The sequence below is a fragment of the Mustela nivalis genome, assembly GCF_964662115.1.
Source record: "Mustela nivalis genome assembly, chromosome: 12".
NCBI lineage: Eukaryota > Metazoa > Chordata > Mammalia > Carnivora > Mustelidae > Mustela > Mustela nivalis.
In genome coordinates this window covers 53816998-53842182 of record NC_139031.1, presented here as the reverse complement: position 1 = coordinate 53842182, position 25185 = coordinate 53816998, and the positions used below count along the sequence as shown (strand labels likewise).

The 25185-nt window shown below is 34.2% G+C and overlaps 1 protein-coding gene across 1 annotated transcript in view; it reads left to right on the top strand.

The window, feature by feature from the left end:
• Nucleotides 1–25185, top strand: part of HDAC9 (histone deacetylase 9) — a 662132-nt gene that overhangs the window by 426212 nt on the left and 210735 nt on the right. The window contains exons 14-16 of the mRNA XM_082692420.1: nucleotides 6249–6382; nucleotides 18972–19092; nucleotides 24891–24940. Of these exons, the coding sequence (XP_082548546.1) occupies nucleotides 6249–6382; nucleotides 18972–19092; nucleotides 24891–24940 (305 nt within the window). The remainder of the gene's footprint in view (nucleotides 1–6248; nucleotides 6383–18971; nucleotides 19093–24890; nucleotides 24941–25185) is intronic.

The following is a 25185-nucleotide window of genomic DNA, read 5'->3' as shown; positions in this document are numbered from 1 at the left end:
GTAGAGGACTTTAACACCCCACTTACATAGAGGACAGATCATCCAGATTTTCCAGAGAAAATCAAGGAAACAGTGACTTTGAATGACATGCTCTACCAGATGGACTTAACAGACATATTCAGAACATCCCATCCTAAAACAGCAGAATACACATTCTTTTTGGGTGCACAGGGAACATTCTCCAGAATAGATCACAAGTTAGGCCACAAAAGAAGCCTCAAGAAATTAAAGAAGATTGAAGTCATACCATGTATCTTCCCTGATCACAGTTTTATGAAATTAGAAATCAACCACAAGAAAAATCTGGAGAGACCACAAATAATACACAGAGATTAAATAACAAGCTACAGAACAATGAATGGGTCAACCAAGAAATCTAGGAAGAAATAAAAAATTGCATGGAAGCAAATGAAAATGACAACATAACATTCCAAAACCTTTGGGATGCACCAAAAAAGTTCTAAGAGGGAAGTGAATAGCAATACAGTCCTACCATGAGAAGCAAGAAAAATCTCAAACAACCCAATCTTACACCTAAAGGAGCTAGGAAAGGAACAAAAATCAAAATCCTAAACCAGCAGAGGGAAGGAAGTAATAGAGATTAGAGCAGGAATAAATGATATAGAAACTAACATATACAATAGAAGAGATCCATGAAACCAGGAGCTCGTTCTTTGAAAAGATGACAAAATTAATAAACCTTTAATCAAACTGATCCAAAAGAGAGAGAGAGAGAGAGAAAAGACTCAAAATCACAAATAAAAAAGAAATAACCAACACCACAGAAATTAAGACAATTGCAGAGGAGTATTTTGAAAAACTCTATGTCAACAAATTAGACAACCTAGAACAAATGGATAAATTCCTAGAAACATACAACCTACCAAAAATGAAGCAGAAATAAATAGAAAATTTGAATAGACCATTTATCAGTAAGGAGATTGAATCAGTAATCTCTTCCTTTATGATCCTCTGCCTTGTTTCTCAAATTCCACCTATCAGTAAGATCATATGACAGTTGTCTTTCTCTGACTGATTTGTTTTGCTTAGCATAATACCCTCTAGTTCTATTCATGTCATTGCAAATGGCAAGATTTTGATTTTTTGATAGCTGCATAATATTCCATTACATATATAAATGCCACATCTTTTTTATCCATTCCTCTGTTGATGGACATCTAGGCTCTTTGCACAGTTTGGCTATTGTGGACATTGCTGCTGTAAACATTTGGGTGCATGTGCCCCTTCAGATCACTACATTTGTATCTTTGGGGTAAATACCAAGAAGTATAATTTCTGGGTGGTAGGGTAGCTCTGTTTTCAACTTTTTGAGAAACTGTCATACTGTTTTTCAGAGTAACTGCACCAGCTTGCATTCCCACCAACAGTGTAGGAGTGTTCCCTTTTCTCCACATCCTTGCCAAAAGTGCTCAACATCACTCAGGATCAGGGAAATACAAATCCAACCCTCAATGAGATACCACCTCACACCAGTCAGAATGTCTACCAAACTTTTAAAGAAGAGTTAATACCTATTCTTCACAAAGTATTCCAAGAAAATAGAATAGGAAAGAAAACTTCCCAATTAATTCTGTGAGGCCAGTATCACCCTGATACCAAAATCAGATAGACATCATAGAAAAAGAGAACTAAAGGCCAGTATCTCTCATGAATATATATGGAGAAATCTTCAACAAAATATTAGCAAACTGAACCCAACTATACATTAAAAAAAGTCATATACTATGATCAAGTGGGATTTAATCACAGGATGCAAGGGTGGTTCACTATTCTCAAAACAATGCAATGCATCACATCCATAATAGGTAAAAACTATGTAATTATTTCACTGTGTCAAAGGCATTTGAAAGTGCAATATGCATTCATGATAAAAACCCCTCTGCCAAGTAGATCTGCCAAATAGGTCTATTATATGTCAACATAGTAAAGGCTTTATGTGAAAAACTCACAGAAGGGGCACCTAGGTTGTTCAGTCAGTTAAGGATCTATCTTCAGCTCAGGTCATGATCCTAGCATCCTGAGATCGAGCCCTGCATTGGGCTCTCTACTCAGTGGGAAGGGAGTCTGCTTCTCCCTCTGGTCCTCCCCTTCTCTTACTCTCTCTCAAATTAATAATATAGAACAAAAAATAAAAACAAAAAATCTCACAGTCAACATCATACTCAATGGTGAAAAACTGAGAGGTTTTCCCCTAAGTCAGGAACAAGAGAAGAATATCTACTCTCACCACTCTTACGCAACATAGTACTGGAAGTATTAGTTACAGCAGTTAGATAACATAAAGAAATAAAAGGAATCCAAATTTGTAAGGAAGAAGTAAAACTCTCACTATTTGAAGATGACATAATACTATAAATAGAAAACCTGAAGACTTTTCCAGAAATTGATTAGAACTGGTAAATGAGTTCAGTAAGCAAAATCAATGTACAGAAATCTGTTGCATTCCTATACAGCAGAAGGTAAGAAAATAGTCTCATTTACAACTGCACCAAAGCCAATAAAATATCTAGGAATAAACTTAACTAAAGAGGTGAAAGACTTGTACTCTGAAAACTATAAAACCCTGATGGAAGATACTCAAGGCAATGCAAAGAAATGAATGCAATTCATTCCATGCTAATGAATTGGAAGAACAAACACAAAGGCCTATACTTCCCAAAGCAAACTACAGATTTAATGTAATCCCTATGAAAGCAGCAACAGCATTTTTCACAGAACTAGAACAAACAATCCCAAGATTTGTGTGGAACCACAAAGACCTCAAATATCCAAAGCAATCTTGAGAAATGAAAATGAAACCAGAGGAATCACAATACTGGATTTCAAGTTATGTTACAAAGTGGTAGTAATTTAAACAGTATGGTACTGGCTTAAAAATGGACCTAGAAATAAACCCCAAATTATATTGTCAATTAATGTTTGACAAAAGAAGACTGAATATTCAATGGGAAAAAGTCTCTTCATGGGGCGCCTGGGTGGCTCAGTGGGTTAAAGCCTCTGCCTTCGGCTCAGGTCATGATCTCAGGGTCCTGGGATCGAGCCCCGCATCGGGCTCTCTGCTCAGCGGGGAGCCTGCTTCCTTCTCTCTCTGCCTGCCTCCCTGCCTGCTTGTGATCTCTGTCTGTCAAATAAATAAATAAAATTAAAAAAAAAAAAAGAAAAAGTCTCTTCAGCAAATGATAATTGGGAAAACTGGACAGCTTTGTCACATAAGAAAGAAATGGGACAACTTTGTTTTACCATACACAAAAATGAACTCAAAATGGATTAAAGACCTAAATGTAAGACCTGAAACGATAAGGATCCTTGAAGAGAGCCCAGGCAGTAATTTCTCTGACAACTTTTTTCTGGATTTGTCTCCTGAAGCAAGAGAAATATAAAAACGCAAAGAAACTGTTGGGACTACATCAAAATTAAAACCTTTTGTGCAGCAAAGGAAACAATCAACAAAACTAAAAGGCAACCTACTAAATGGAAGAAGATATTTGCAAATGACATATCCAATAAAGGTTTAGTATTCAAAATATATAAAGAATTAATACAAATCCACACCCAGAAACAATTCAATTTAAAAATGGACAAACAATATGAGCAGACATTTTTCCAAAGACACAGAGATGGCCACCAGACATATGAAAAGATGCTCAATAACACTCATTATTAGTGAAATGCAAATCAAAACTACAATGAGGTGTGACCTCACCCCTGTCAGAATGGCTAAAACAAAACAAGAAAGAGCAGTTGTTGGTGAGGATGTGGAGAAAAAGGAACCCTCTTGCACTCTTGGTAGGAATGCAAACTGGTGTAGCCACTGTGAAAAACAGTACGGAGATTCCTTAAAACATTAAAAATAGAATTACCTTATGATCTGGTAATCACACAAGAGGATATTTACCCCCAGGAAAAACCAAAAACAGTAATTCAAAAGGATATATGCACCCGTTAATTGCAACATGATTTACAATACCCAAACTGTGGACGCAGCCCAAGTGTCCGTTAATAGATGAAAAGATAAAGAAAACATGTGTGTGTATACATATATACGTGTATACATATATACATATACACGTATATATGTATACACACACATATGGTGCATTGAATATATATTGTATATATTGTGTATTGAATACATATATACATTGTATAGTATATTGTATATAGATATATATAGAATATATATATATACAATAGAATATTATTCAGCATAAAAAATGAAATCTTGCTATTTGCAACTATCATGGAGCTAGTATAATGCTAACCAAAATAAGTCAGAGAAAGACAAATACTGTAGTCTCATTCATATGTGGAATTTAAGAAACAAAACAAACAAGCAAAGGAAAGAAAAAAGAAAAAAAAAAGACAAACCAAGAAACAGACTTAACTATAAAGAACAAACTGATGGTTACCAGAGGGGAGGTTGGTGGGGAAAATGGTTGAAACAGGTGATAGGGATTAAAGAGTACACTTATCATGGTGAAAAAAGAGAGGATTTAAGCAAAGGTAGCTGTGGTGTGGCAAATGGAATAAAGTCAAGTAGCCAGTTACAACACTTTAGGAGTTCAGATTAGAGATAATAGTACCTTGGATTGTGTGTGATTTGGGCTAGAGATAATTGAGTGATTCAAGCTGTATTTTGAAGGGAAAACAAACACTATTTGTTGGTTCTTTGGAGAGGAATTGTCCAGAGGATACTGAGGTTTCTTGCTTGAGCAATGGTGGCTCATGATGTCTTTTACTTAAGTGAGGGACACTGTGTTTGGCTTAAGATACATAAACTCAAATCTGAGACATTCTTACTTTATAAAAACTATGAGACATCCAAATGGAGATTTTGGATGGCAGTTGCATAGACAAGTGTGCAAGTGTACTGCTTAGAAGAGCGATCAGCACTAATGAAAATGTGAGTCAGTGGCATAGGGATGTATTTTGAAGGCATTTGGGTATTAGGATTGGATATTATTTGAACCAGCAAAGTAACATTTTTTTTCTTAGAATTTTTACATCATTTCAAAATACTAATGTCATTATTCTGCATAATTTTAATAATTCAGAGATAAATATTTTCTCCTCTTGAGTAACATTCCTCTGACATGAGATTGTAAGTCAAAAAGTAAATAAAATGCATTAATTAAACTTACTTTACAATACAAATTACTGGTCTTCATCTGTTCTTGAACAGATACTTATTTTTGCCCTTTGATTTTGATCTTGAGTTCTTCTGCCCTCACTCCATGCCCCCAGATAATGTATTTCTATGGTAATTTCTTGGAATATTTGATTGGTTAAATGATTTCTTATGTCAGGCAGTTTTGTAAGTAACATGTTTTTCCCCCAAGGAATTGGACTAAGGGTAGAAGTCTTTTCAAAATTAACCAGAGTTATAATTATCATATAATTTGTTGCTTTTAAAAGCCCTATTTTATGTATCCATAATAGTTTGTTTCATCAGAGTTTTAAAAATCTTTCTCATCATAGGGTCTAACTAAAATATGAAATGTTAACTCATGATAATTTAAAAGCAGATTTGATTAATTAAGTATCTGTGGAATCTCTACTGAAGGTAGTACAATTAATTTATTCACTGTTTTTTTTTTTTTTACTTTCTCATTTTTTTAGAGAAACCCTTCAAATGTCCCACAATATTATAAGGTCTACAGTATCCATATTGCTTACAGATTGGCATAAATTTTGAGAAAAACACCATAAGTAGGGAGGAAACTGCACAACTCTGAAGGACTTGCTAAGCAGAGTAGGCAAGTGGTTGTAAAGTTTTCTAGTTTACTACAAGGCCTGATCTAGTGTGAAGCTAGAATTATTCATGAAATTAATTCATGACTTAAAGAATCAGCTTATTTTGTGGGTTCAGTGATAAAATTTTGACCTTAACTGAATTATCTGTCTAAACATACTTCCTAAGATACTGGTAAAATTATAGTTTTTAAAAAAATATGAAGTTTCTTAAAATATTATAATCTTCATCACTACAGATTTACTAAGCTAGGGTCTGAGTACTGATTAATCCATGGGTTAAACTTCTTTGCATTTATATCCAGATACACAGGACTAAATAGTTCTTATATGCTAGTAATTTGCAAATATGTACTATTTCGCTATTTGTAAATTTATTTTTAAAAGAATATCTTTTTTGGAATAGTCATATTGTCATCTAACGTGTCATTACCTTGTATCCTTACTCAGTCTCGAGTGTTTTCTTTGTCCTGAAGGAATTGCCTACGACCCCCTGATGCTGAAACACCAGTGCATTTGTGGCAATTCCACCACCCATCCTGAGCATGCTGGACGAATACAGAGCATCTGGTCACGACTACAAGAAACTGGGCTGCTAAATAAATGTGAGGTAATCCTCAATTTGCTATACTCTTTTACTTATTTAAATGTCACATAAAGAGGCCAGTATTCATTTGGGTGATAGCAGAAAATGTTAATGCTGGCGTACAGACACAATCATGGATGAACCATCATTGATCCTGGTAGCACAGCACTTCTGACTCTGGGCTGTGCACATAGTAGGGATTCAGTCCAAATTGATGGACTGAACAGCAGCATGATGTCTGTGTAGCATTTTTTGGTATGCATGGTAGTAGCATGGTTGTTTCCAAATACATGTCATTTACTGAGTTAATTTTCTGAGAAACTCCACAAACTCTTAAGTGCTAAGTAATTATTATTTCTTATTATAAACTATATTGTGAACTCAGATATATGCCAAATTTGCCCATTAAAATGACCGGATTTAAAGATTAACTATCCTTTTACCAAGAAAAGTCACTTCTTTTAATTAAAGTGGTTGATGTTCTTAAATTTTTATGGTAGAGGTTTGAGTACTTTTTATTGGTATTTCTTTAGACTCACTTTTGCAGATTCCTTGACTCCCATTTTTCATTTGAAAAATCTATTTCTTAGACCTTCAGAAGGAAAAATGGTATCAATTCCAAAAGGTTCCTGTTGTCAACTTTGCAAATTATGTAACAATCAGCAGCTGTTTGATTTAATTGCTGTAAATATCCATTGTTGCCTAAGACCCAGTAACATTCTATGTTTGAGTCTAAGACATTTTTATTTTTTTTAATTTTTTTTTAAAAGATTTTATTTATTTATCAGAGAGAGAGAGAGCACAGGCAGACAGAATGGCAGGCAGAGGCAGAGGGAGAAGCAGGCTCCCCGCCGAGCAAGGAGCCCGATGTGGGACTCGATCCCAGGACACTGGGATCATGACCTGATCCGAAGGCAGCTGCTTAACCAAGTGAGCCACCCAGGCGTCCCTAGTCTAAGACATTTTTAAAAGAAAAATATCCCCCATTTTTTTTTTCACATTACTTTAACATTTATTGATCAAAAGTATTCCCCGCCCCCTTGCCGGGTCTATACCATGTCCCAAACGTTGTTCTAGAGACTAGAATTACAGAATTTCACAAGACAAATAGAGTCCTTGTTATTACAGACTGACAATTTAACATGTTGCTCTTTGGTTTTGTTGTCAGTCTTTGCAGATGAGTGAAGGAAATCCAATCTAGTTCTTACCAGTTTGGAGGCTAAACCACTCTGTCGTCTACACAATTCTGTATGAAGTAAACAAAGTAAACCAGCAAGGGGACTTACCTGTAGTGAACTGGTCTTAATGAACATTGATTCATGTGAACATTCTTGTTTCACCTTTGCATTAACTATAGATGTTTTCCAGCATGGCATTTTTTTTCTGTGCTTTTGCCAACTAAGGCATTGCTGTTTACATTTTTTTTCACTTTCAGGTCTTTATTGTATCCTGGAGCCTTACCCCAGCCACTTCAGTTAACAGTGGTAGATCCCAGTATTCAAATGCATTGTTAGATCATGGTATTCCTTAAATGTATTACCTGAAGGAATACTGGTTATGAAAGGAGCAAAGTGCTGAAATAAATGGAATGTAATATAGCTCACACTAGTCTTAACGTTTAAAAATCTGTTACCCATTTCTGATCAGTCTTCTTTTTCAGTTCCTTATTCATCACATTACTTTAGTCCTGTATTATTTGAAAGCATAAAATTCAATTTACAAAACAGCACTGACTGATGTGATATCAGTCCAAGGGTGAAATGGCACAAATATAGAGGGGCTGATGAGAACGAGTGAGTCTAGCCTCAGCCCAGTCAGCTAAATAAGTGTCTCTCTGGTAAACTATCACAGTTACAGATAATGCACTTGAAAGCCCAGATCAGCAGATTTCCTTTTATAAGTATGATCCATAACTTCACAGTAATACAAGTAAAACACTCTTTCTGCTAACATTGTCTGAAAACAGTTCACCAGTTTGATTTCTTAAGTGATGAAATTGTTGCCCATGATATATTTATTTGCTCCTATATTATCTGGTATCTATGACTTTATGCTGACCTAATCATAAATGGAATTTCTAAAACCATTAAAAGACAATTTAATATACCTAGGAATTTGATGTATCTTTGTGTGTAAATGTTTTTAGGAATATTCAAAATGGAATTTTAAAAATGATCTGTAACAAACAGACATTACCCTTTTCCAGAGACTTTCAGGTTCTATATAAACCAGGTGGTGGGTATTACAGAGGGCACGGATTGCATGGAGCACTGGGTGTTGTAAAAAAAATAATGAATACTGTTTTTCTGAAAATAAATAAATCAATTTAATAAAAATAAAATAAAATAAAACAAAGTAACAGAAGGGATAAAACAGAACCACAAGAAAAATGGCTTATTTTTTTTCCTGGTTGTTTCTATTGGATGAGTTGGGGAAAAAATAAAAAGGGAACATACAGAGATTATTTCAAACCAATTTAGCCTACTCAGAAATAGTAGAATCTACTTCCTTAGCCAGTACTCTCTCTAATAAATGCAAATAAAATAAATTATATATGTTTGTTGTGGATTTTCTTTTGAAGTTTTTGATTTGACAAGTTAAATCTAATATGCACATTTATTAATATATTATTAAATCATCTTTCAAGGATGCTAATCTTTCTGTCTCAAGCCAAATTATTTTGAAAGTTTCAATGATGTGGAAGAGAAAAATGACAGAAACATATATCTAGCCTTTTAGCAATTCACTGAAATTCAATACAGTCAGTTGTTGAAAAATCAGGAGAGAAGTATACTATAAGTGGCAAGTGGCTAGGTATATGGTGGGTGTATTAACCAGTTAAAGAGGCAGAAAGTGTCCTATATAGGCTAACAGGTTTTCTGGTTAGTGTTTATGAACCTTCTAAAGAGAAAGGCCAATGACAGTATCTTCCAGTTGGACTTGACTTGCTCCAAGAAAAAAATTAGGTTTCAGCTTGGATATTAATGAATATTTACCAGGGTGGCTGAAGGGCTTAAGGAGAATGAAACCTTTCTTTCTAAATTTGCATAGGTAAGACTATCAGGAGTTAAAGTGCAGCTTTTCCCTCACTTGATTATATCTAGAGTATGCATTACTGAGAGGGTAATATCTATGTGTCTAAGACACCAGAGATAGGAGTACCAGCCCTTGTGTCTAGGTTATCACTCCTTCCTAAGCTATGTATAGACAAATTCCTGACCTGGTTGTGAGCAGTAAGAACTCAGCTCAGTTGTCTCAAAGGAGAGAGGATTTATTAGATTTTGTAGAAAAGGATATAATCTCATAAGAATACAACACCTAGAAGCTGGGTTTTCCCCCCAACATCCAGAGAGTGATTTGCTGTCTTCCAACATTATTTCATGCCAGGTTTGTGTAGCTACCCATAGTTAGTGATTAGCCTTTGCTTTCAGTGAAGGAATCAACAGAGTTCTAGGGATGTATTGCTGGCCAGCAAGCAGAAACTCATGGCTGGGTAAGTGGTATTCATTTATTATTATAGTGGTGCTCAAGTGTTAGTATATCATTGGGAATGATTGGGAATCATTGGGAATGCTAAGACACAGATTGCTGAGCTCCAGACTCAGAGTTTTAGATTCAGCAGTAGTGGAGTCTTATTGGGGTGAGGTCTACGAATTTATGTTACTAACATGTATCTGAGTAATCCTGAGACTGCTGATCTGGCCGCCACGCTTTAAAGGGATGCATCCATTCAAAAAAACAGTATATCAAAATTTTGAGTTTTCCAGCCTCCTGTGTTATGAGCTGGAAAAGCAGTACTGAAAAGATGCATACCCTGCCTCCAAGAGGTTACTGTCTAGTGGGTTCAGCAGACATTAATCAAATGATCACATAAATAAATAGATAATCACAAAATTGCCAGGGGTTTTGAGTCACTAGTTTATGTTGCAGTGATTTTAAAGACTCTTACTGATTGAGCCTGGGGAAGAAATAAAATGAGAAAGACTGTGGTCTGTTGTCTTCATAGTCTTGACAGCATCAGAAGCGCCATCTGAACAAGAGATAGAAGTAGAAATATTAGACCTAGAATTCAAGGAGGGAAATATTCCAGACCTTATAATGTTAAAGATTTAGTTCTCTTTCTGTTTTTATTCACATTCATTTTAGGATTACTGTTTCACTGGGAAAAATGGTAAGGATTCTCAATTTTATTGGCATTCAGAGAAAAGTCAGCTTCCTTCAACCAACAGAATAGTCAATTTTGCAATTAAACAATGATATGATAGAAAAGATGGCAAGTTGAAAACATTTAAAGTCGTCCTTTGTTTCAAAGTAATAGACTGATCCACAAATCAGACTTATGTATTATATCAGTTTATTTAGGAAAATTAATCAACATGGATTCCTTCAAGGGAAATGGTTCAACATTACATTTGACCTTTGTTCTGCCATTAATTATCTGTATACTTTTGTCAAATCATTTAACCTTACTGATCTTTGGCTTTCCCATGTGTAAGATGAGGCTCTTAGGAAGGATATTTGCTAGGATCTTTTCCAGTTCTGGCATCATATGAAATTAGATGGCTAAGGAGTTCATTTGGAACATAGCACTTTCTTTGGTTAAGAGTAGAAGAAATTCTTAGGATATTTAGTAAACCTATTGCTTTTTTATTTTGTAAGCTATAGTGTAAATTGGTTGTGCTTACTAGTCCTGATTATCAGCCAGAGAAAACATTAGTCTTCATTATATTAGATTACAGTGGTAACATGGGTTAAGTTCTTTTGGCATGACATGGCACTGTTGTTTTCTTTTAAATTGAGGTAGTTAGTAGTCCTTCATGCCAGTACTATTTAATTTTTTCCCCTATTGAATCATTCATATTTAGTTTAGTGATTCTGTTGGGAGCAAAAAGCAAAATCATCAGCTTTCTTATCACCATGAGAAATGAATCTGGAGGGGTCATTTGGTGCCCTTTTTAGGAACAAGCCCTTTGATTAGGTATCCAGGCTTCAAAATGTGTGTGCCCTGAAAAAAAGAATGTGCTTTTCTACGCTTAAAAAATTGCAGAGAATGACCCATCGTCTGTTAGAAATGCACTTGCAGTTGTTTTTCCAGAAATGTTCATGACTCTCAGCCCCACCAAGCCACCCACAGACATTTGCTTGCTCTCACATTTGTTTTGAGAATAATAACATTTTATAATGCTTTTGTTGGATTACATATTATGTGGAATTTGCATTGGCTCTTTGTGACTAATATTGAATAACTTTGTTTCGCTTAATTCATAAGTAAAAACCATAAGCAACATACTGTGCTGAAATGTTTAACTCTTTTATTCAAGTGCCAACACAAAGTAATTACAAAACAGTTCTGGGACCTGAAACCAAGCTACTGTTGCCCCTTCTGGGACTTCCTCAGCAGTTCCAATGAGAGCAGCTTTAATGTAAAATCTTAAGATGCTAAGAAACTCAAGGCTATATCCCATGCTTTGCCTGCACATACAGGTAATTTTAAAAGACCTTTTGCAAATCTAAATAAATATAATACTCTTTGGAGAAATACTTTTGGAATGTGGAGATTTTCTGACATCAGTCAGAAACATTAAATACTGCAATTTAATTCAGTTCATTAAACATTTGTTTTATAGAGTAATCTAACTAGATGGCAGCACATAACAGCTTACTGTTTTGTTTAGTTGGCAAAACATTTTTTTTGTGTGTGTGTTTGTGTCTTAGAATCTAACCACAAAGCAGTAAGGGAGTCTTGTGATTTGTTTCTAAAGGATATGGCAGTCTTGAGAAGCAGTACAAATGATCTAGATGTGACGAGTAAACCATGGTATATGATGTCATTATTCTGAGAGATATTTGTAAATCATAGAGTTGACCTAGGCAGATAAATACATTAAAATTACTTGTGCAGCCTATAATCAGAATAAAGATGATTTAGAATTTTTTTGTTTGATTTTTATTTTTGCAAAAAAGGAAGAATTAATGTGGAAAACAACCAACAAAAGGAAAAAAAACAGGCTGCCCTTCTGAGTCCATTTGGAAAGTGATATAGGATTTTTTAAAAATAGCAGCATTAAAGCCTATTAACAAAAATGAATAGTTACATGTTTTTCAACCATCTGAAAATTGCAGTTCTAAAGTATATTTATTGTGATAAAATTTGTTTCATATGTAATTACTATTTAAAATATCATTCCTTTAACTCAAACCAATAAAATGTTCATTTATAGTTATTTACAAGATAATTATAATGTAGGAGATTTAGTTACATGAAATCATCAAAACTGAGCAGTTGACACTAAAGGGTAACATTTTTTACTTTTTTGATGAGCATAATGTTTTGAAATGAGTGAAAAGAAAACATTAAAAAATATATAGTACATATACTTTTTACCACTCAGACCTTTATTATTGGATGGGATTTGCTATTTTTCTCAAGTGCTCTTTTAACTGCTCTATGCACCCTGAAATATTTTTACATAAATTGTAATGACTGAATCAAACAGTTTTACAAGCAAGTGGAGGCACTAGTTTTGAAGAACAGATAGAACTTTTTTACTTCCCAACATTCGTTGTGATAACCATTTACTGTAACTACTCTTTAGTTTGAAATGTGGGTTAGTAGAGTGTCAGTTTCTTGAATTCACTTAAGAGCAGAATGAATGGACAGTTCCATCTAACCTGTAGTTCTGTACCTAAGATGCCCATTAAAACCCACAGGGTGGTTCTAACTATCTTGATGCCCAGGCTGTCCCCAGGTAAAGTTAATCGGAAGCTCTGGAAATAGGACCCAGGTAGCAATATCTTTTAAACTTCCACAGCTCATTCTGAGGTGCAGATAATATTAAAAATCACTGCAATAGAAGCTGAGCTTCTTAACAAAGCTTAATGAAGTAGAGACACAAAGGTTAATGGAGTCAAATATTTGAAGATGGGAGAGTAACAGAAGCTGGCATTTATAAATCTAAGAAACGGGTAGTATTAACTCAGAAGTTTCATACACAAACTTAAAAATTGGCAGAAGTGTTCATTACTTTGAAGTTATCATAGGATAGTGATGTGAATTCTAAGAAATACTTTTATTTTTCAGTTATGATTAAGCATATAAGAATTGGCTTCAAAAAATAGCTAGTATTCCTTTGAAAACCTTCATAGTGAGATCTCCTCTCTTGCCTCAACAATAGTAATTTATTGCTCTGATTATTATGTTTGCTTGCCTGAGACAAATCTATAAATTAAAGGATATTTTGTTGGGTTTTTGTGTTTAAGACTATTTCACATAGAATCCTACCATTTTAGGACTAAAGGAGGATGTCAAAGTAATTTGGTCCAACCCCCTAATGTTTATATAAATAGAGAAACAATGGTCCAGAAAAGTGTCTTATAGCTAGCTATGGGCATGTTAAAGATAGGTGAGAGTCAGAACCTAGAACTCAGGGCTCTTGGCTTGTAGTTTATTTTCTTTCCATGTGACTGACAGAAGAACCACAGGCTGTTGGACTACCTGTCTGCTTAATTTCCTCTTTCCTTCTTTCTCTCCCTTTCTTTGTAAAAAAAGCTCTGACAAGAAAAGGTTATTGGACCACAAGGGATGTTAGAAGGAAAGAACACAGTTGCGGGGGAGAGGATTGAATGTAAAATTTGTAGTAAATTTATGTAAATTTATGTAATTTATGTAGTAAAATTTATGTAGTAAATTTATGTAAAATTTGAAGAAACAATTGGTTGTAGCCTTTGAAAACTCCAGTAGGTACACTTGGGCATGAGAAATGAGACCAGATTTTTAAATTCATTTAAGAGAGAGAAATGTATTAAGAAAAATGAACAGGCCGTGAACTGATCTATTAAATATTAAGTATGGAATTTGTAACAGAAGGTAACTTTGACTCTCCTATGTCATTTATGATTCTTTAACTTTCAAAGTCTGAAACCTGATGAATTTTTGTAGAAAAAAAAAATAAAAAAGCATCCCTATATTTAGGGACACTGGATGAAATATCTTCAGAAAATGAAATATTTCAGGGAAAATTGTTGCCTAATATGTCACCACTTTGAAAATGATTAAAGAAAATGGGGTCTCCCCCAGCAGAGGCAGGTACTTTGACTTGTCAAATTTAAGTTGGACATTTTCTCTTAGTTTGGAACTGCCACAAAATGAGCCCTTTCATGTCCTCAATAATACCAAACCAATGCAATCCATCTGTTCTGCTAAATTATTTCTAGTTCCCTAACCAAAGGCACTGCTTTTTCATGCATTTTATCATGATTTTATGCCCTTTATTATATTTTACAAAAGGTTCTGATTCCTCCAGGGCCAATGAGAACTGATTAGGACACTGGCCTCAATCCAGGCTTTGAACACAGGAGGGGAAGGAATAGAACTGTTTCCTTTTTCCCCTGCTCCTTGGCAGAAAAAAAAGATATGAATGTATGCCGTGTGTGTGCTCTGTGTGTGGGTGGGGTGGGTAGGCTGCATTTTATCCTGTCACAGTATGACTTTGTAGCTCATGTTCAGAACATTCCTTTTATAATCAGGTTGCATTAACGGGCTTTATTTCAGAAAGACTATTTCTTTAGGAAAGAACCATGGTGTGTTGTGAGACTCAATGATATGGTCATTTTACATAACTTTAGTCAAACTTCCAACCTGAATGTAGACTGTTTGGGGCTCTGAACTAAATAAGATCATATACCCAGGTGCTTAGCACTAAGAGTAGGTACTCTGCACATTAGTTTCTTTACTACTCTCAGGGAAGAACTGCTTGAATGCAAGTCACAGAGAATAAAAATATTATAGTGAATACATCCTACATCACAGGGCTTCTTTATTGGGAAATTGAAAGAAGAACTGTACATTTTCTTTCCTAAGCCTATATTGGTAAGGTGTTTAAGACCTATATTTGGATTTCAAGCAAGAAAGACCCAGAAGAATGCCATCCCTTATATGCATTGAGTGTCTAGATATACTCAGAATATACTCAAATATTCTCAAATATTCAAATATACTCAAATATTCTCAAAAATCCTTTTGGTCAGAATCTTAGATGACTTTAGATAAACATCCTGCAAGCTAAGTATCTCTGAGAACAGAAATCAGTATCTCCCTATACAATTATCAGAGCACTTTATCCTATTTTGTGACTCATTATGCTGTTGACTTTTGACTCAAGAGAGCATCATGAGAGGGGAATGAAAGAATAAAGGCTACACAGGAAATAGAAAATATGGGAAGGGCTTAAATGAAAATATCTATATTTAAGCATAAACATACAATAAATTGCTGATGATAATACCAGAAAGAGAACAGTTGGGAACCTCAATTTGAGAGGAAAAGTTGAATGTGACAAATTTAAGACATCTGATAAAAGTGACACAAAATGGAACTACTCCAGGAGATCCTGTGTGTTAGGAAGGAAAACTATTGCTATTTCAGAATTTTCAGCTTAGTCATCCACCAGGTTCCCACAGTAGTCCCCCTGTGAGATATAAATCTCAAAACATGCATTCTCCAGATCATTTCTCCAGGTAGAAACATTTTTCATACTGAGTTGGTTTTTACTGCTCCCTTTTTGTAGAAACATGTACATCCTCTTTGTAGGGTTTGTTGTCTAGCATCTATTGAAGAGCAGTGATTATCAAGAATAAGAATACTTGGTGTAATTATTTTTTAAGAAATTTTTTCTAAATAATGAAAAGAACAAGTATAAAATACTTCTTTGGAGTCATAAGGGAGCAGAGAAGGGGGACACAAAGAAATCAAAGTGCCAACTTGGAAACTGTGTTACATTTTAATAGTGAAAGGTAGGGCAAGAGTGTAAACTAGAGCAGAGTATTTTCTGAGTAAGTTAGTGCTAAATAGGCTGCACCAGATGTCCTATCTTGTGATATTACACAAGAGGATGACCGAGATTTAACAGGTGTCCTTTTATGATTTATCAGCATTTGGGCTACCATCAATAATTAAATCTTGTTAGCAGATTAGTTTTGAAATGTGTGATTGAGCATTCAGCATAAATGCTAGTGGGATTATGGGAGAATGAGAAAGGAGTTGGGGCAAGCATGAAGTGTATGGTATGTAAATATATGTGACTAGTCTCTGAAAACATAAAGATATGTTTATTATTAATGGTATTTAATGTTATGCCAGAGGCAAAAATTCAATTTAAAGTTGAAAAAATATCTTTAGAAAAAGGGAAGGGAAAAGAATTGACAGAACTTTATGGTAGTAGTCAAAACATGGGTTTGATTGTTAGCTATAGAACTGACATTGTTTTAGATATAGATGTTTCACAGTATCAGCATGTGAAATGTTAGTGGCTGTCAGTTTCATAGACTCACAGAAAGGAGAGTTGGAAGCCCTATTATTTCATGTTGTTCATTATTCAGCCAGACTAAGACTGGTCACCACAGTCTGGTTTCCAGTGCTGTGCTCATTCCAAGTTTAGATGACTCAGACCATGGAGTTACCACTGTTTATCTTGGGGGATTTTCCACCAGCTGAAATCTCACAGTTAAAATGTTAACCTTTAATATTTCTTTGAACTTTCTCTTGCCTATTTTATCTCATTATTTGCCACTTCTCTTTCTTTGTTCTGGTCTTCCGTAAATGCTTCTGAATTTGGTGTTTACCGGCAAGCCACCTATGTTAGTAACATGTTTGTTTATTGATCAGAGCAGTGGTTGACCAAGTGGCCATCATTAAATTTGCCTTCATCTTCTGCATTACTTTTGGTTTAATTTCATCATTCAACACCTAACTGGAAGTGATTTCTCTGAAGGATTTAAAAATTTTTTTAGGAATGTAAATTCCTAGGAATGTAAATTGGGTTTCAAAAACTGGGAACTTCAATGCTATAACAAAGAAAATTCCATAAACATTTGTTTATTTGGCACAGTGTCAAAAAGTTTGTTTTACCTCATTTCCACTGCCTTGTTCTTACCCCTTCGGTCTCCCACCAATCCTCTCTCACTGTGACATGATGATTTATTTTCTGCGACAAGCACAGCTCTGCCCTCTACTTAGTAAACCCCTAGGAAGTGTTAGCATATTGAGATTTTTCCAGCCTCTTCTTTTTAACATCAACAGCAACCATATCTCCTTAAATTAGGGAGGTTGAGTATGGAATTGTCCTGGTCTTGAGAGAGGTGTTGCTGTCTCCTGATATTTCCTTGTCAACTGGTGATTCCATTGTCAGGAACATGAGAGCACAGCATTCCCTGAGTGGATTCTCTTTGAATTTCAGTGTAGTTCTCTACTAATAAGATACTAGGAATTACATTACAAGTACCTTGTTGTAATACATATTTTAAGTGAAATGTTAATATGGCCCGGCTAATTTAGAAAGCACAGCAGTTTTCAAAAGCACAGCTGATTAACTTCATATGCCAGCATGATGTTTTTAAATTTTTTTTTTAACTTTTTAAAGCTTTTATTTATTTATTTGTCAGAACAAGAAAGAACAAGCAAGCACAAGCAAGGGGAGTGGCAGGCAGCAGGAGAAGCAGGCTCCCTGCTGATCAAGGAACCCAATGTGGGACTCGATCCCAGAACCCTAGGATCATGACGTGAGCCAAAGGCAGATGCTTAAACGATTGAGCCACAGAGGCATCCCCAGCATATTTATTGGGCTTGTAGATATGCCAGCTGAGAAATGTGGCCAGGAAGAATACTTTGCATATTGACTAACTGAGGTTTTACTTAATGTACACTTTTGTCTATATTGAGGGACCAGGCTTTATTAGTTGAAGTTCAAGTTTCTGCCTAGTATGTGCATAAAAATATTGACTGAGTCTAGAGTGGGTCAGACTATCTCTGGCTAAACAGCAGTTTTTGTTTTTGTTAAATTTCTATTCTGTCACAGACTAGTGGTTTTATAAAATACATTAAATTACTATAAAAATAAAATAAAAATAGAAGATACCCAAATTTATGTTAGACCCAATAGACATAAAAATAGTCTGTCCAATTACTATAAAAGTTTCTAAATATTTACTCTGAATTTCTATATAGACCTCTTCACAGACCGTTCATGAACCGTTCTTGAAATGTTACTGACCCCATAAGACACACTTTGAAACATTGATCTAGATTAATAACTCTGTGAGGTGCACACACATGAAGTGATCAGCATTTTGGTGATAATCAAATACATTAAAATCTATTGGTACTTATGTTCTTTAAGAAGTAATAAGAATTTATTCCAACAACTTCTACAGGTGAGTGTAAATAATATTTTAATGAATTTACTTCTCAGCCAAACAGTAGCCCTTGTTTTTTGTTGTCGTCGTTGTTTTTCATTTTTTTAATCTGCTGTTTGTTTTTAAGCAGATACTTTATGAAGGAATTAACTATTGATTTTTTTGTTATAGATTTATTTTTTATGCCAAAGAAGACTGTGCTTTATGTCAGTTACTCAGTTAGGCATAAGCAATCCATTGGATCTGAACCTTGCATATACTCCATTTTTCAAATATTAGTATGGTACTTTCCTAAGCAAATCAGTGTCACATTCCTGCATGATGAAATTTGGTTCATTGTTACTCATCTTAAATGTGACTTAGGTCTTACTTTTTTCTAAATGTTGTCAGTGGAGTACTGTAGGCTTCTCCCATTTTCTTTCAGCGAATCCAAGGTCGAAAAGCCAGCCTGGAGGAAATACAGCTTGTTCATTCTGAACATCACTCACTGTTGTATGGCACCAACCCCCTGGATGGACAGAAGCTGGACCCCAGGACACTCCTAGGTCTGTATGGGTCTCCATTCTACTGAGAACAGCACATTCCAGCACTATCATTAGTCAATGCTGTTGTCAGTTCAAAATACTTGGCAAGCAGTGTGACAAAAAAAATCAGCTTTTCCAACAGCTCTGTGGAATGAGTCATTTACAATAAAAGCCAGTGTAGATTAAGAAAAACTCGCATTAGAAAAAATGATAATGCAGTTCCATGATGTTTACTTTTAAATTAACGTTTATTTGAATAGTATTTGTTCACTATGTTTTAGCCTACAGGAATGGCTGCATTGTTGAGTTTGTTTGCTTACATTTTTAAACTAAATGCTTACGTTCTAAACAAAAGAAAAAAAAGTTTTCACATTTTTATGCAAATTTATCTTCACCTTTTCAATTTCTTTTGTGTCTTTCAGTTTTTTCTATGATCTTAACAAACAAAGGGCTTAGAACCAACCTACTTTAAGTTAAAACTCCTTATTACTCTGCTAGAACACTGTGTTTTATAGTTAAGATTGCATTTTTTAAAAAAATTTATTATTTTTTAAGTAATCTCTATACCTAATGTGGGGCTCAAACTCACAATCCCAGGATCAAGAGTTGCATGCTCTTCCAACTGAGCCAGCCAGGCATCTCGCATTTTAAATCTTGGTATAATCTATTTAATGAATGCCTTAACTATGGAATTAAATAGTAAAGTAGATGACAAAGTATGAAATTAATAAATATAAATTTTAATTAATATATAATCCTCATACATTTGCCATCAGATTTTAAAATAAAATTTATGTTTCAGACATAAACTTACATGAGTGATAAAACAACAGATTTCAGAAAAGTTTATGACAAAACCTAATTTTAGCCAGAACAGTTAATACTAATTATATTAAATTCATTAATCTTTTATAATGAAATAATACATGACATGACAATGTATGCTACAAGGATCATGTTTTAAGTATTTTAACTAAAAAGGCATTTTAGGACTTTTTCTTGTCCCTTTCTTTCAAATAAACCTATTGTATCAGATCCAAAATATTAGACTCTTTCACCTAATTCAGTACTGTTTATAAATGGCTTATGTTAACTGACCCTAAAGAGTTCAAAAACAAGGATATGGGGGCACCTGGGTGGCTCAGTTGGTTAGGCATCCAAATCTTGGTTTCATCTCAGGTCATGATCAAGCCCCCGTTTTGGGTTTCTCACTCAGCATGGAGTCTGCTTGAGATTCTCTCCTGTCTCTCTCTGCCCCTTCCCAACTTTGAGTGCTTATGTGCACATGCGCGCACTCTTTCTCTCTCTCAAATAAATAAATAAATAAATAAATTATCTTAAACAAACAAACAAAAGGAAGTATATGATGTGTAGGTAGGCATCTTGTAAAGCAGTTATAAAGTGAAATTAAAAGTTAACTATTATAATGCTTCCATTCTGCCTTCTTAAAACAAGTGACAGGCATCCCTAAATTGATGAAGTAAAGGTATATGGGTGAGTGTATGTGAGCATATGCATGCATGTAGGGTGGGTAGTTGTAGCTTGGAGAGAAAATGACAGAAATGGAAACATAAAGATTACTCAATTTTTAGAAAACATGTTAAAATTTGATCATGAGAAATAATTTGTATAGTAGAATTAAAGTTATATGTTAATGTAAAGGCAAGTCAGTCCAAACATAAATAATCTATTTTTTTTCCAATTTCTTTTGAAGGAATCAGCCTTTGAACATGCACATCTTTTACATAAAGTACTTCTTTTGCTCTGGATACTGTTTAATAAGTGTCCTTACTTTAACCCACTGAGCCACCCAGGCGCCCCAGTGTTCTTACTTTAACATGAATTAATAATCCCATCTAGTTTACTACAAAGATCAAGTAAATTGAATGTTAACTTTTCATGGTTTTAAAAGATAAAAATACTCATGAAGTTAAAGAAAAGAAGCTATGTCCATTTTGATAATTTTTTAACATAATAGAAAATCTTCCTAATTTTTTATTCTAATTATGGTTTCAAATGATAAATCAACCTAGGCATAGGTGTAGGTACTTTGGGGTTAATTGGGATAAACTTACACATAGGTGTTTGAGATAAAGGAATATCTATAGAAGAAATGAAGAAATAAACTTCAAGTCCAAACTGTTATACTTACGAAACATGGCGATACAAATTTTTAATGAAATTTGACACTTTTGAACAAAACCGCTTTTCTCAAAATTGTCAACAAATATATCATTTTAAAATGTGGTGATTTAAAAGTGAATTCCAGTATATAATTAGAACCTGGACAAAGATCTTTTTCATGTATGTTTGCCGTGAAAACACCAAATATCAGTTGTTGAGTTTTTAACAGGGTTTTTTTGTCACTGTCCATTGATGAAGTTTTATTGGACTATACCCATCCCCATTTTTTTAAGTTTCTATTTTAATTCTAGTTAATTAGCATACAGTGTTAATATTAGCTTCAGGTGTATGATATGGTGATTGATTCAGCAGTCTGTACAACACCAGGTGCTTAGCATAGCAAGTGCAGTCCTTAATCTCCATCACCTATTTAATGCACTCCCTCCCTTTCTCTGGTAACCATCAGTTTGTTTTCTGTAATTAAGAGTCTGTTTCATGTTTTGTCTCTCTCTGTGTGTTTCTAGTTCTCCTTGCTTGTTTTTTGTTTGTTTTTTTTAGAACGAGAGTGAGGGGGAGAAAGAGAGAAAGTATGTACATGAGAGCTAGTGAGCAGGGGAGGGGCTGACGGAGAGGGAGAGAGAGAATCTTAGGCAGGCTCCATGCCCACAGTGGAACTTGACTCAGAGTTCAATCCCAGAACCCTGAGATCATGACCTGAGCCAAAATCAAGAGTCCAACGATTAGATGACTGAGCCACAAAGGCGTTTTCTCAAATTCCACATGTGAGTGAAATCATATGGTATTTGTTTTTCTATCACTGACTTATTTCACTTAGCATTATACTCTCTAGCTCCATCCATGGAGTTGTAAATAGCAAGATTCCATTCTTTTTTATGGTTGGGTAATATTTCATTCTTTATATATACCACATCTTTATCCATTCATTAGTTGGTGGACACTTGGGCTGCTTCCATATCTTGGTAGTTTTTACAGTTTTAATTTAAATAAATTGGCCATATATGTCATTAGATTTTAGCATTTAATGTGGATAATAATTGTACAGTTGGTGATTTAAGTTAGCTTTAGATACACATGAGAAGTTCCATAGGTACCTCTCAGGGATCGGTGCAACAATTTCAATATTGTGTGCAGGCTACATGAGTAAAGATGAATAGGGATGTTGCACTGTTACATCCTGATTTTAAGCACTAAATTCAACTTTTGGGGGGAAGATTTCATTTATTTGAGAGAGGGAAAGGGCGCATGCACGTGCACACAGGAGCTGGGGAGAGGGGCAGAGGAAGGGGAAGATGCAGGCTTCCCATTGAGTAGGAAGCCTGAGCAAGGCTCCATCCCAGGACCAGAGGATCATGACCCAAACTAAAGGCAGATGCTTAAATAACTGAGGCAGGGAGGTGCTCCTAAATTCAACTTTGATAATACCTCTGAACTACTTCAGTTTCTCATGTGAATCCAGAAACTTAGCTGTGTTCCTTAATTCAAATTCTAAGTGAATAATCTCATTTTTAAAAAACTCATTCTTTTAAAAGTTCAACTTTTCCTCCTTTTTTTGTTCCTTATGAAATTTGTTGTTGTTATTTAATTTTATTTTTTTATCTTTCTTTTTTATAAAATTTGAATTTTTGTGACTTTGTACTTCCATCTAAAAGACCAGTTTAAAGTTGCTATGTACAAATATGTAGAAATTTATAAACACTGAGATATTTTCCCTCTCTTTAACCCTTTCTTTGACTCTCATATATCCTTCTTTCTCCCCCAGTCTTGCCCAGCACAGAGGGAGAGGGGTTGGTATCTGTCATTGTGCATGTAGTTGTGTGATTTTCTGAGTTAAAATGATTTTACTGTTTTTGATAGTTATGTTCTGGAGTTAGGGAGGAAGGATTTAAATAAAAGTTTGTTATGACCAGACCTATCAGTCTTTGTATCTTGAGAGATATCTATAGCTTATAAAATGAGTAGATTTGAAAATGGGCACCATTTATCTCTTTAAATACTCTAGGCCCTGTAAGGTGACACTTTAAAAACATTTTCTCCAATCATTTCTGGTGCAGGGTTTTCCTTTGAATTAATATTCCTGTTATTCAGGATAACTGTTTCAGTTATCATTATCTTGTAGCTAGCTAGATCTGAGAACATGGATAAGGCAATGTACCATTATTAAAAAATAAATCCAGTCAATTCAGTGCATTAAAATTTTTTTACACATTACTAAATTTAAATTATTGATTATTTGGCTGTTTTATAGTATTATAAACATTACTAAGTAACAATTCTTAAGCAGCTTATCATTTATTTTATTCTCTTAGAGTTTAATGATTTTTAAAAAGTACTTTAAATTTATTACATTGCAGTATCACCTTTATCCCTTTTCACTGGCTGTAGAATGCAGAGTTCAAAGGTTAAAATATACAATATTATATATTTTAATTTCACATGTGACTAATACATCCTTGCAGAATATTCGGGAATACAGAACTATTGTTATGAGCAATAATCACTTACAGAAATTTTGCCCTTCTCCAGGCTATCCATAAATTCTTTTAATGTATTTTTTATTGATGTCATTATTCTAGTTGTAAAAATTTTCCATGGCTTCCTTATTTTTTTTTGTTGATTTCTTATTTTTTTTCCTAGCTTTATTTGTATGAGATGTCTTATGTTTTCATTTGCACTTTAATTTTTCCTTATCATTTCCCATCCATTAGCAATTCCATTTGAAAAATCAACACAATTTATTGTTTACAAAAAAAGGTTTTAAAAAAATGTTCTTCTTTGACAACAAAATCTAGCTAGACTTTTGCTGACATGTCATGTGAAGTCTGCCACAAACCTATTTTCAATTTTCATTATTTTTCATTTTGTTGATCATCAGTACAACAAATGATTTGGGGTAGAAATTATCATTGTCTATTCCTTTAATTACTTTGCAGGGAGGTTTAGGAGTGAATATTCTTGTTTACTCTATTAAATGTAGATACTGTAGAAAATGAAAATGTAGGTAAACAAAATGATTAAAAATTCCATGAAATGCCAATTCTAAGAGACAGTCACAAGCAAGACCTTGGTATACATTTTAAAGAAGATGTATTTCTATTTACATTATATAGATTTCCCAAAAAGGCTATCCTTATTATAGTGTTTCCTGGCTTGTTTAAAAAATGTGGACTTTGAAGAGGCTTATAGTATACTTTGTCTTAGTTATATCTGAAGTAGAAATTGAAAGTCTGTGTATTTGAGTAGATATTTTAATATTTAAAACATTTTAAAAATGACAGTGTTTTTCAAAAACTTGTAGCTCAAAACATCACTTTAGAGGGATATCCTGAGAGACCGGCTGAGTTATTTTAAGTTAAAAAAAAAAAAAATATATATATATATATATATATATGTATATATATGAGATGTTGTGATATATTAAATGATGTGTAGGGCTGCTAAAATTTTTTTGAGACTCAAATTTCGTAAGTATATGTTTGTTCATGTGGGGCAGTAGACTGTATGTATAGTAATAATTCATTTGCTTTAAGTTTGTACCTATTTAAAATTTGATTAATTTTCTTCTAAATCAAGTGGTAAATATTATGTGTCATATTTTGTGTTAATAAACTAAAATTTTTAAAATTATAATTATATTCCCTATTGATTTATTTTTTACATGTCTTCTTAATGTATAGGTGATGCCTCTCAAAAGTTTTTTTCCTCATTACCTTGTGGTGGACTTGGGGTAAGTATGAATTTGTTTACTGTTTTAAATGGCCAAAAATATCTCTTTTGATTTATTTATTCAGGCTGTGTGTCAATAAAAGTTATCCTAGACTTCAGGATTGGTTAAGTAATTTGTAGAGCTCAATTCCCAGTAAAAATGCAGATCTCCATGCTCAAAATTTATTAAGAATTCCAAGATGGCGACACAGTGAATTAGTCCAGCTGTTGGGCCCTTCTAATTCTAGGGTTCTTTGTGAATGCACA